Raw genomic sequence first — 12,934 nt, 5'->3', positions numbered from 1 at the left:
GGTGGCCTATCAGAAAAGGTGGTGACATAGTGCCACAGCATGTTAAGCTCGAGTTATGTAAATACTTCTCGCCCAAGATCAGGACTGGCCCTAACGTCTGAGGCATAGTCGAACCCAAAGATGGGGGTCACATGGCTTTAGCTATAGGGAGAAGGATTCAGAAACAGGAATCTAGCAGGGCTAACACTTTGTGTTAGATCAGATCTCTGGAAGACACCATTGGGATGGAAAAGGAACCAGACAAGAAGAAAATAAGAAGTGATGAGAGTCATGGAAAGAAAATCAGGAGAGATGAGTATCAGGGAAGCAGAAGGAATTTGGAGATGAGTGGCCATGGTATCAGTCATGGAGGATATGAACTGAGAACTGGCCACTGGGATTGGTGACTAGAAATCACCGCTAATCTATTAAAAGAGCCCTTTTGGTTACAGAGGTAAAAATGAAGACAATTTGCTGGGCAACAGGGTTAAATGAGAAAATTCTAAGTTACACCAAAGAACAGGGAAATCTAGGTACATTTCACAAGTTTTATAGTAGCTTAAAACAAACACAGTCAACTCTTTCTACCTCCTAAGAACTCTCGCCCAATCTGGAAGATAAGACTGAAGCTAAAAGGTAGATACAGTAGAAGAGTAGGGACATAGAATTTCTTGCTGTTGCTGCTGTTACTTCTGTTCTTTCATCTGTTAAAGAGGGAAAAGTAGCTGTTACTACTCCTCAGAAAGCACACCAGTCTGGAGGCTAAAAAACATACATCTGCCAGCTTGCAAGAAGGCTCAATGCTGACAATGTTTTTCAGACATAAGATTCCACCAGGAAGCCATTAATCTTACACTACAAGCCAAAGCAGTAACCCCATTTAACAGAAGAGAAAGGCAAAGAACAGAAAGGCTAAGTAATTGCTAAAGCGGAGAAAGTGACTGACAGATCAGATTTCCGTTTCACTCCTAGTCCTCTCTGCTGATGAGATCTACTCTAACTGCCTTTATAAATGTTTCAATGAATCTTATCTTAATGCATTGGATTAGCAAGACCAACTCCCCAATGATAATGCAAAATAACCCTGAAATGTTTCATGCCTCACTCGTAAGTCAGAAATTGAACTTTCAGTCTCCATTTGGACTGTGATGATCTTGATCTTTCACCTCTAGCAAAAATCTCATAGCTATACTTTGAAAGTTAGTAATGAGTGCTTCATTTGCTTTCCAAGCAGATAGAAAACCTTTTTTAAATACACTCAGACTTTCATGACCTTCATCTATGACTTAAAGACTTCACCACATGCAATAATTTTCTTTGCTAAGGAGACATTCTTAAATTGTCTTTGAAGAGATTTGAGCACCAGCCCCATTGATGAAAGTAAACACACACACACACACACACACACGCACACACGTTATCTTTCTTCTATACCCCAAATAAAAATGTTTCTTTAAAATGCATTTGGAATTCAGCATGACTATCAAAGTTCTAAAATCCTTCAACCTACTAAGTAAAATATAATAAAAATGCCAGCTAAATATGCTTGCATTAAAAGAAGCACACTGTCTTAATACTAGACTAGGCAAGACCATAGCCTAACGCTGCAAGTAGCAAACACAGTCTAGATCCCTAACCTGAAGTTCTGGCTGTCACACACACAGCTGGGTGGAGCTGACCTCACTTGTGGTGCATTTTGTTTTTTTCTACATTAAAATGGAAAACAATAATTTAACGATGAGGGTCAGCTAGGCAAAACTATTCCACTATGCTTCGCCTATTTTTGTGAGGTTTATAACATGAAGTAGAGATTCTGAATACTGTAATATCACGTTAAACGTAAGCTTCTCAAAGTCAGGCACTGGACTGTCATGTCTCAGAACACAATACTCTAAAGCATGGTGCCGTGGCATACTGAGTACTTTTGAGCTGAGACAGACAAGGGGGCCTCAAAAGCAAGATGGTCTCCCTAACCTTCTCCTGCCCTCCTGTCTCCTGTCCCTCTTTCTCTTGTCCCTGAGTGGATCATAGAAACTAGAATTCCTCTTCCCCTAGGTGGATCATAGAAAGCAGAAAGGTCACTCTGACTTCCTCCCTTCTCCCCTGAAGATCCTCATGTGACAGGTGTCCTTTCTCACACTCAGGGAAAGCAAGTCTTACAGAGACACAGAAAAGAATCTGAAAAACCTGGCCTTGTTAAGTGGCCCCAGTTTATTACCATTAGAGCATACCCCTTTTTTTTCCAACCATGTTTCTCCCCAACTATCCACTTATTTCCTCAGACAGCATAAAAATATAGTTTTCCCTGGCTCTTTGGGTCTACATTTCTGAAATTACCCATGTCACCTAAAACTTTAGGTAAATAAATTTGTTATGCTTTTCTCTTGTTAATGTGTCATTTGTCATAGGGATGTCAGCTATGACCCTTGTTATGGGTGAGCAAAAGATTACTTTTTCTCCCCTGTAAGATCTTACTATCCTTATTATTCTCTATGGTAGAAAACAGTATCTTAAAGTTGATGCTTAACAACTGGTTGAATACTGTATTCTATTTCTAAAGCTGGATGGTGGACATAGAAGTGCATATTGTGCTTTAAACTGTGTATATGTGTTTTACACACTTTTTGTAGCTATGATAGGTTTCATAATTTTTAAAAGAAGGAGATTCTTGAGGCCCATCCACTAAACATTCTAATTCAATATGTCTAGGATGGATATGATATAAAGAATTTAAGTTTACTTTTCTAATCTTTCAGGTAATGCCAGTGCAAGTGATCCATGAAATCCATTTTAAGAAACAAACAATCAAAACAGCGCAAATAAACATAAATAACATGCCTATAGTCAGTACACTGCTACTAGTGGTAAAGGTGCCTATTTTCATGGTTTGAATTGCCAGGCTTGGTTTTAAACACAGATAACCTAGAGTTTAAATATTACTCCCAGATCTGACTAAAGACTCCTTTCTAACTTGCCCTGACTTTTATCTATTACAACTCTTAATGCTTTTTTCTTTTTTCCTTCAGATATTTGAAGGCAGATGTTCCTTAATTATATTTCTCTTCTACTTGTTTAATACCTAGGCTCTCAAACTTTTGCAAAGCTATATAGCTTTGCAACTTTACTTGGATGTTAAGGTTTCATACTCACTTCACATTTTTAGGCAATGGCTTTTAGCTGAATTCTTCCTTTTCTCAGCATGCAAAAGAAGCAATATTGAGATAAAAGAAGACAATGCCTCTTTCCCAAACCCTACCTTGCTTGCTTTTTCACTAAACACCAGTATAGACGACAGAGAAATGAAACAGTTCTACAACAATACTATGAAAATCACGTAACTCCCTCTCCAAACGTAGGGGAATAATTTTCTAGTTTCTTAAATTTTTTTTCTTTTATAAAGGAATCCACGTGACAGTTATTGTAAGGCAGAAGTAACTTGAATTTAAATACAATGATTCTCTTAGCAAGTCTCATCAGGTTTAAAACCTTTGTAAGGCTGTTGGAGGGAAAAAAATCAAAAAAAAATTTTATCACAGAATCTTGTATTTGGAACAGAAATTTAAACTAAACAAACATATATAGTTTTAAACAAAGAATAAGTGTTTATCTTTTGCCTCCCATGTCAGAATAAAATATAAAACATTCTGATCTATCTTATTTTTGGCAATAAAATTAGGATTAACCAACTCTTACTACTTTTTTCTTGTTCTTTTTTTTTTTTTTTTTTTTTTTTTTGAGATGGAGTCTCGCTCTGTCACCCAGGCTGGAGTGCAATGGCGCAATCTTGGCTCACTGCAACCTCCGCATCACGAGTTCAAGCAATTATTCTGCCTTAGCCTCCCGAGTAGCTGGGATTACAGGCGCATGCCACCAAGCCTGGCTAATTTTTCTATTTTTAGTAGAGATGAGGTTTTCCCATGTTGACCAGGCAAGTCTTGAACTCCTGACCTCAGGTGATCCCCCCTTGCCTGGGCCTCCCAAAATGCTGGGATTACAGACATGAGCCACTGCCCCTGGCCTTATTACTTTTTCTATTACTTAAAAAGGAACTACAGCTACATGCACACACACATACACACAGCCACAATCGCCACCAGCTGGACCATGTCAAAGCACACTCTACAATTTTGCAGTTTTGAAAACTTGTGTTTAAAATATTCAAATGAATAAATAACAATCACAAATAAGAAGCTGACCATGTTTCTAATATTCAAATAAAAATAGCTTAAAATGTAAAAGCCACAAAAGAAGATTGTCAGTCAGCTTTACCACTAAACAGTATCATTTGTTTACCTGAGAAATATACTGGCATTTCAGGGTATATATACTGCTATGCACATACATTGAGTCCCTTCTGCTGCTAAAAGTCATTATAAATTCTAGTTGGCTCACTGAAACAAAAATAACCTAAGTTATAAGAACAGACTTTTTTTTTTAACTAACAAAAAGCAATAAAGTTACTTCTTGCCAAAGTACAACCCATGACAAAATCTTTTGGTAACCAACAATTTTACTGAAAATCATTTAAAATGAAAAGTGTGTAAGTAGCAGAAACAAATTTCCTCCTACGTTCTATAACAACTTTGCAAAATGAAAATAATCATTTCAAATGACACCATTACAACTGCATAAAATCATTAAAAACAAATATGCTATACAACCGTACACTTTATTTAGTACATGAGAGCACATATTAAACATGTATATATTACATATAAATATGTAAATATACATGAGCATCAACTAAATGTGAAAAAGGCGATAACACAAAATCCTGAAGGAAAACGTTTTCCTACTTGACATAAACACCATCAAGAACATTTTGCAAGGACAATGCAACATGGAAATATGCCACAGCAATTCTATTGCTATGTTTAAAACCCATGTGAGTACAGAGCTGCTACATGCAAGGCAGAGCAGAGAATCACAGAAAGCAGAATCAGGGCCTTCATCAAATACTAGGTGACAGTGAGCCCAGCTTGTGGACCTTTTCATTACACACACCAACAAATTCACTGTCCATCCTTAGATTACATTCTTTCCAATATATTATACAGAAGATTAATCTTCTTTCACATTTACTTCAACAAAAGTCTATATTCACTTATCTAGTAACATTATTTTAGGAAAGCATTAAACTTTTCTACTACCTTTTCTTGCTGATCATTTTCTCCTACCATCTGGTGAAAATATGAAATAGTCTACTCATTTCATATCAGAAGATAGGACCAAACTAGACTCTGCAAACTTCATTTCTGAAGCTTGATATTCAAGATTTATGAAAAATTATATCTTATACCCCGGTCTACAAAAATGCTTGATAATCATGAAACTATACAATATAAACATTTAAAGAAATAGACTAACACTTTTAGAAAACAAAGGAGATATTTCTAAATTCCACATTATTAATGTGGAACATTAATGTAAACAATTTATCTATTGAGGGAATAAACATGTAAGTAGACTTAAGAAGAATCTAATGCTATGTTACTGTCAAGGATATGGATGAAATGTGAACTTTGGCCAAAAGTTGGGAACAAAAAGGTTTTTAGTCTCTAAAATCAATATAGCCTGCACACCTCTTAAGGGAATCACCATTAGACAAATCACATTTATCTCTAATCACAATAGAAAGAAAACCACAGAGCATACTAGTCTAAAACTCTATACCTCCTCTATCTCACTAATTATATGGCAAACAGTAAAAACTACCTGACATAATGAAATCTTTGGTTAAATCCAGCTATCTGCTAATTTCATTCCTACACTAAGAAGCTAAATGTGGCTTTGAGAAAACACACAACCACAATGCCTGGCTTCACTTTCAACGCATGTCTACGCATCTCAGCTGGCTCCTCAGTCCAGCCTAGCTGTCCTGCCATACCCTCAAGTTAACTCACTTTCCTCATCTAATTGGCAATTGCACACTTTCTCCTCCCTTTTGAAACATCAATACCACCTACCTCATTATCACTCTCAGTTGTTGATCTTGCTTCCAACCTCACTAAGAAAATAAAAACCATTAAAAAAGACCAAGTATACCCCTTCTGCCCAGCTACACACATCCATATCCACACACTCTGCCTTCACTTCTGTTATTATAAATAAACAGCCCAAGGTTCACTGACAGTCATACAACTCAATACTATTCTTTCTCATTTGATCAAATATATTACTCCAGCATACACACTCTCTCTTACATCAACAGTTTCCTCTCTAGTGTAGTATTCTCATCATGGTACATACATGCTATTATTTCTACATTAAAAAAATTTCTACCCCACATCCCCTCTAAATACAACCTCATTTCCCTTTTCCCTTTCATCACAGAGAACCTCAAAACAGTTGGCTCTACTTCTATCTCTAATTCTGCTCTTCCCACTTTTTTCTTGAGCCCACTCCAAATAAGCTTTTATTTCAATGCTCCACCAAAACCACTCTGGTCAGGCTGCCAGTTACTCCATGTAGCATAATTCAGTGGCTAATCTTCAGAATTTACCTTACACAACTTATATCAGCATTATTTTACACAGTGAACCAGACCCTCCTCCTCAAACACTTTTTCACATGGCTTCCAGGACACCTGGCTTCCCTGACACAATGCTCTCCTGTTTTTCCTGCTCTCATTACTGCTGCTTTCTCTGTTGTCTTTGTTGGTTATTCCTCATTCCCTTGACCTCTTAATGTTGGAGTGATCCAGGGCTCAGTCCTTGAACCTCTTCTCTTTTATATCTATGCTCTCTCCCCAAAAAATCTCATCCAATTTTGGCTTTAAATACATTTATCCACTGATGATTCCCTAATTTATATCTCTAGTTTAGACCACTTCCTAAACTACTAATTCTAATATCTCTAATTCTTCATTAGTATTTCCACTTGGATATATAATAGACATCTTAGTACATCAAAAAACCAAACTCTTGATCTTTACCTATATGGCTGACATTACAAGTATTCACTAAGGTCAGTTCCCTTCTCCTTCAGCACACATAAATGACAACACAAGGTAAGGCCTTATGACTTATTCTGACCAATTTAATGTGAGCAAAGTGCCATGTATCACTGTCAACCTGGGCAGTGAAAAACCTATTTGTGGTTCTGCAATTTTTCTCTCTGCTGTGGCAAGTGAAAATGTTGTGTGTTCCATCCAGAGGGTAGACCTACAAGATAGTAGAGCCTCCAATCAATCTGGCATCTTTGGGGATGGCAAAAGACCTTCCCATTGACCCACATGGGACATGTACCATGAACAAGAAATAAATGTATATTTTTAACCACTGAGATTTTGAAGTTCTTAGTTATCCCAGAATAGCCTAGCCTCTGTAGGCTAATATTCCCCAAACCTGTTCTCACATAGCAACAGCAACCTCATCCTTTCAGTTGCTTGACCAAAAACCTTAAAATCATTCTTGATCCCTCTTTTTCTCTCACACCCCACATCTAATTCATCAGCATATCCTGTACCAAATACACGCAGAATCCAATCACCTTTACTGTCTCCACTACCATTCTGTTCTTCAAAAGACACTGGTGAAAAATAATAAGACAAGTCACAGACTAGGAAAAAAATATTGACAAAGCAAATATCTGATGAAAGAGACATACCCAGAATATACAGAACTCTTAATGCTCATCAATAAGTAAACAAACCACCCAATTTTTTAAAAAATGAGCAAGAGAGTTAATAGACATTTCACTAAAGAAGACATATGAATAGCAAATCAACACATGAAGAGATACTCAGTATCACTGGGAATACAAATTAAATTAGAACCACAATGAGATATCATTACACCATATTAGAATGGCAAAAATTAAAAAGACTGAAAATACAGTACCAAATGTTGACTAGGATGTAGAACACTGGAACTCTCATTCGCTACTGGTTGGAATGTAAAACTGTATGACCACTTTAAAAAATAGTTTGGTGATTTATTTAAAAGTTAAACATACATATGTAGTAAAAGAAGAGTGCCTGTATATTAAGAGAAATAGTCTACATCAGAAGCTATTTATAGGAGGCTTATAACTATTTATAGATGATTCTTCCTTGATTAAAAGATACTAAAACTTACACCTACCAGATGATATACCCATTCCACTCCTGGATATTTCCAAGGAAATGGGGGTATATTATATATAAACTTAAGATTTCTACAGAAATGCTCATAGCCAAAAATTAGAAACTGCCCAAATTTCCATCAACAGGTGAATGGATAAACAATTTGTAGCATATCTGTATAAAATACTACTACTCAGCAAAAAAGGTACTGAATTATTAATGAACACAACATAGATTAATTACAAAATATGTATGCTTAGTAAAAAAAGCTAGAAAAGATTTTTTTTAAAAAAGAGCACAAACTGTATAATTCCATCGCATAAAACTCTAAAAAACACAAACTAATCTAGAGTGACAGAGAGCAGATCAGTGGTTGCCTGGGGAAGGGGGTGTTGAGAAGGGCAGAAGGAAGGAATGTCAATGGGACTCAGGAAACTCTTTGAGTGTGTATATATGGATATGGATATGTTCACTATCTTGATTGTGTTGGTGGTCTCACAAGTATACACATATGTCAAAGCATTAAACTGTTTATGTTTATACAGTTTGTTATATGTCAATGATACTTCCATAAACCTGTTTTCAATATAGCAGGTACTCAATATTTTTGGAAAACAGAAAGTGGATGAAAATGAAAATCGATGTTGAAAGCAGAATCCTAAGAATGAACTGAAGTGGAAACCCATTATCTTCCCTCCTTCAATAATAGCATTTTTTTTCTGAATGAGAGAATATAAGTAGAAAAGGAGAAATAAGCTATCACAAATGAATGTCCCTCAGTATAAGTCATAAGGCCTTTCAACCAGGGAAGAACCCCCTATAAGTAGCTTCTGCATTGGACAATTGCTACCCCAATATACAAATACAATTATTGTGCCATAGTCCCCTAGCAGTTGAATAATCTCTTTGAATTCATCTAATAAACCTAGCCTAATTTCTTCTTTTTATATCATCTTCACTTGTCATTAAACATATTGAACTTTTCCCCATCAATTTAGTTTGTTAACAATTTTTTTGGAAATAAGGAATAGCCATATTGGATGTCCTCAGGCTGTGAATCTTGGATGAAAAATGTCTTTCCCAGGTCTTCTCTGTCCTTTGTCTCCCAATTTCCACTGAGGTAGAAGAAAAATCACTATCTCTATTTCACTCATTTCCCTTGCTCTTCTCTTTGAAATCCTAAATTCCATCCATCATGATCAATTTTAGCATCATGCTAGTATGTAAGTACACCTCCTTCTTTCACAAGCTGTTATGGCTAGGAGTTTTCTGCAACATCAACCCTTCATGTTCAAAACTATGGTACAATTTTGAAATAAAAGCATAGCATGCACTTATGTTTAAATAAGGTAGCCCCATGACTCACCTCATTTCCACCAACTGCCTTGGTTAAAATCACTGCAGAAGACACAGGCGGAGGCATGCAACCTACTGTCTGCAAACTGAAAAAGAAAAGAAAATCCAACTATAAATAATTTTTTAAATCATAGACAGCTGTCACCACATTCATTCTAAAATAGCAAGGCTGAGCAAATGAAAATAAGGGCATATTTATTGATGCACATGCCCTGTTGAATTTAGACAAGTCTGCACAAGGCAATATGGCTTACAAGGTGCTGCAAATGTATGGGTTCTAATCTCTTATGCTATTCCATAGGCTTGAGTGAGTCTATTTTAAGCTATTTAAGCTCTTATTATACAATTCAAAAAGCAGTCAAGGTATAGTGAGTTCAGTCATTGAAAGATAACCAAAATGGCTAATCATTTGGTAAGTGTATGTAGTCTTAGGTTATTTTTAGGTAAAGTGAAAAATATTTTCCCTACATTTTGTTTGTAGGAAGTCTCTAAATCTTCAAAACCACTTCCAAAGTTCAAAATACTTGACAAGACATAAGCTTGTATCTTTGGATTTCTTTCTATAGAAGAGTAGTTTTCAAACCTTCATCTCATAAAAGACATTTTAATGTTGTAATAACATTACAGAAACAGGCATGACACAATCATACACTTTTGCATTCAGACTCTGTAGTAAATTCTAGTATCTATTCTCAATTTGGTTTTTATTAAATTAAGTGCACACACCCAAGATCATGACAGGTCTATTTTCTTAGTTTAGGACAGAAAATAAACTGCATAACAAGCAAATGAAACTATGAGTAATAAACTTAAGTACTATAAATTTTTTTAATTACTCAAAATCCACATAGAATATATCTTCTGGGGAGAACAGGTATCTGGCCTAAGTGGAAAGTTCATACAGGGCATAGAGGACACAGAGTATCTGACTTAGATTTTGAATGGGTATGATTAAAGGTTACAGTTGACCATTTAACAACATGGATTTGAACTGTGAGGGCCCCACTTATACAAGAATTTCTTCTGCCTCTGCTACGCCTGAGACAGCAAGACTTCTTCCTCCTCTTCAGCCTACTCAATGTGAAGATGACAAAAATGAAAGCCTATATAATGATCCATTTCTACTTAATGAATAGTAAATATATTTTTTCTTCCTTATAATTTTCTTAATATGTTTCTTTTCTGTAGCTTAATTGTAAGAATATGTAATACGTGTAATATATAAAGTACATGTTAATTGACTCTTTATATTATAGGTAAGGCTTCCAGTCAATGGTTAGGCTACCAGTAGTTAAGTTTTTGGGGAGTCAAAAGTTATATGTGGATTTTCAACTGCATGGGGGTTGGCACCTCTAAGCTTCACAGTGTTCAAGGGTCAACTATATTTTTATTCATTTTTGTAAGAATATATTATCTAAAATTTATGCAATAGATTTACATTAGGTCCGAAATATGAAAAATAATGTTTAAACTCATTTTGATTGAAGCATAAGAAAACTGGAATTTCCAACTCAGTTCCATTCAATATGGTCTTCTTTCCAGATCTGTTTTACCAAGAGCTACTAGAGTGGTCTACCCTATTATGAATTCCCAATTTCTGAGTCTTCCTTAGAGTCTGTTATCATCGTCACTAATACTGAGCATTTACCATTTGTAGTAGACACTATTCTAAACACTTTACATACTATCTCATTTATTCCTCAAAAGTTATATTTAAGATAAGTTGTTATTATTATTCCCATTTTACAGAAAACTGAAGTGAAGAAAGAAGTTAAGTAACTTTCCAAACTCACAAAGCCACCTATCTGGGGTAAAACTTTTATGGGTCACAGACTTATCTAGGCCTCCCACCTCAGCCTCTCTGCCTTCTGTCTCCCCTACCCCCAATACTAGGACAGATCCTCTCATGCATTTTCAATCTTTCTAGCTTTTTCATCCCTCCTCTTCCAGCCCCTTCCCTTCTATATGCAAAAAAGCAGAATTCTCATAGCTTTAAAAAGACAAAAATTTTGCTTGAACCCAGTAGGCGGAGGTTGCAGTGAGCCAAGATCGCGCCACTGCACTCCAGCTGGGCAGCAGAGCGAGATGCCATCTCAAAAATAAATAAATAAAAGACAAAATTTGCCAACTATATACTGAATACATATATCTTCTATGGGTAAAATCCTACAAGAAAGAATTTTTAAAAAGAAATAAAAACATTATTCCTGCGTTCAAGGAGGCAGAAGAGTCAATGCACAAATGTAGATAACTAATAGCAAAATGAGTGAAATGAGTGGTGCTGCCTCCTCAAGATACAATCCCACTTTTCTCATTGTGACTCACTTTTGACCTTTAAAGACTGCCTGCCTCCATGGCCCCACAGACCATTCTCTCTTTACTTCTCCGAAAGGAGATTTCTTCCCCCTCTAATAGTAATAATAACCTTAAAGTAACCAGTAATCTCCAAATCACCAAATCTGGTATCTTTTTCCTCATATTCATTCTGCTTACTTTCTTCTCAGGGCACTCTAATATTTTCATGGTTACTGTTGCAGTTCATTCAAATTTAGTTTCTGTCTTTTAAACCAGTCATTCTGGTGGTTTTTTTTTTTTTTTTTTTTTTTAGCCCTAACTACAATTCCCAAATTTGTAGCTGCCTATGACTGCCACTTTAAACTAAGCACGTCTAATGTTGTATTTATATATTTGTTTCCCAAATTTATTGAGGTATAATTGACAAGCAAATATTATAAAATTTATGGCATACAACATGATGTTTTGACATAGGTATACACTGCGAAATTATTACCACAATCAAACTAATTAACATATACATCTACTCTCTTGGCAATTTTCTAGTATACGTTATTAACTACAGTCACCATGCTGTACAACAGATCTCCAGAATGAATTCATATATTTTCTAAAAAATAAACTTCCCCTCTGAATCTACGTATATTTTTGGTCAATGGGACCAGTTTTTTCCCTAATGATCCAGTTTGAAACTTTGAAGTTATATGTGACTCTACTTGCTCCTCAAAAATCAATCTGTGGCTGGGCGCGGTGGCTCACACCTTTAATCCCAGCACTTTGGGAGGCCGAGGCGGGCAGATCACGAGATGAAGAGATTGAAACCATCCTGGCCAACAGGGTGAAACCCCATCTCTACTAAAAATACAAAAATTAACTGGGCACGGTGGCGGGCACCTGTAATCCCAGCCACTCAGGAGGCTGAGGCAGGAGAATCACTGGAATCCAGGAGGCAGAGGTTGCAGTGAGCCAAGATCACGCCACTGCACTCCAGCCTGGCAACAGAATGAGACTCTGTCTCAAAAAAAAAAAAAAAAAAATCAATCTGTCACAACTAACTTTCCAGTTTCCTCCATGACTACTGCTACCATCATCCCTGTCCAGATGCTTCTCAGCCAATCTGGACACTTAAAAAGGCCTGTTCAATGTTCCCTCTACCTTACTCTGTCCCTTTACTATGCAAGGTAAGGAGTATGTGCTCAGAATATCTTTATTTCAACAACTTAAACATGATTCTGCAAC

At 36.2% G+C, this 12,934-nt stretch overlaps 1 protein-coding gene across 5 annotated transcripts in view; it reads right to left on the bottom strand.

Moving 5' to 3' along the window:
* Positions 1-12,934, bottom strand: part of SLC10A7 (solute carrier family 10 member 7) — a 259,177-nt gene that overhangs the window by 231,687 nt on the left and 14,556 nt on the right. For 4 of the 5 annotated variants that reach the window (XM_050791779.1, XM_050791780.1, XM_050791781.1 and 1 more), the window contains exon 4: positions 9,411-9,486. In XM_050791779.1, coding sequence (XP_050647736.1) covers positions 9,411-9,486 — 76 coding nt within the window. Of the gene's footprint in view, positions 1-9,410; positions 9,487-12,934 lie in introns of those variants that run through there. The other variant, XM_050791783.1, reaches the window with a different exon arrangement.

This window comes from Macaca thibetana, chromosome 5, assembly GCF_024542745.1.
Source record: "Macaca thibetana thibetana isolate TM-01 chromosome 5, ASM2454274v1, whole genome shotgun sequence".
Taxonomy (NCBI): domain Eukaryota; kingdom Metazoa; phylum Chordata; class Mammalia; order Primates; family Cercopithecidae; genus Macaca; species Macaca thibetana.
This window is presented reverse-complemented; position numbering and strand designations above follow the sequence as displayed.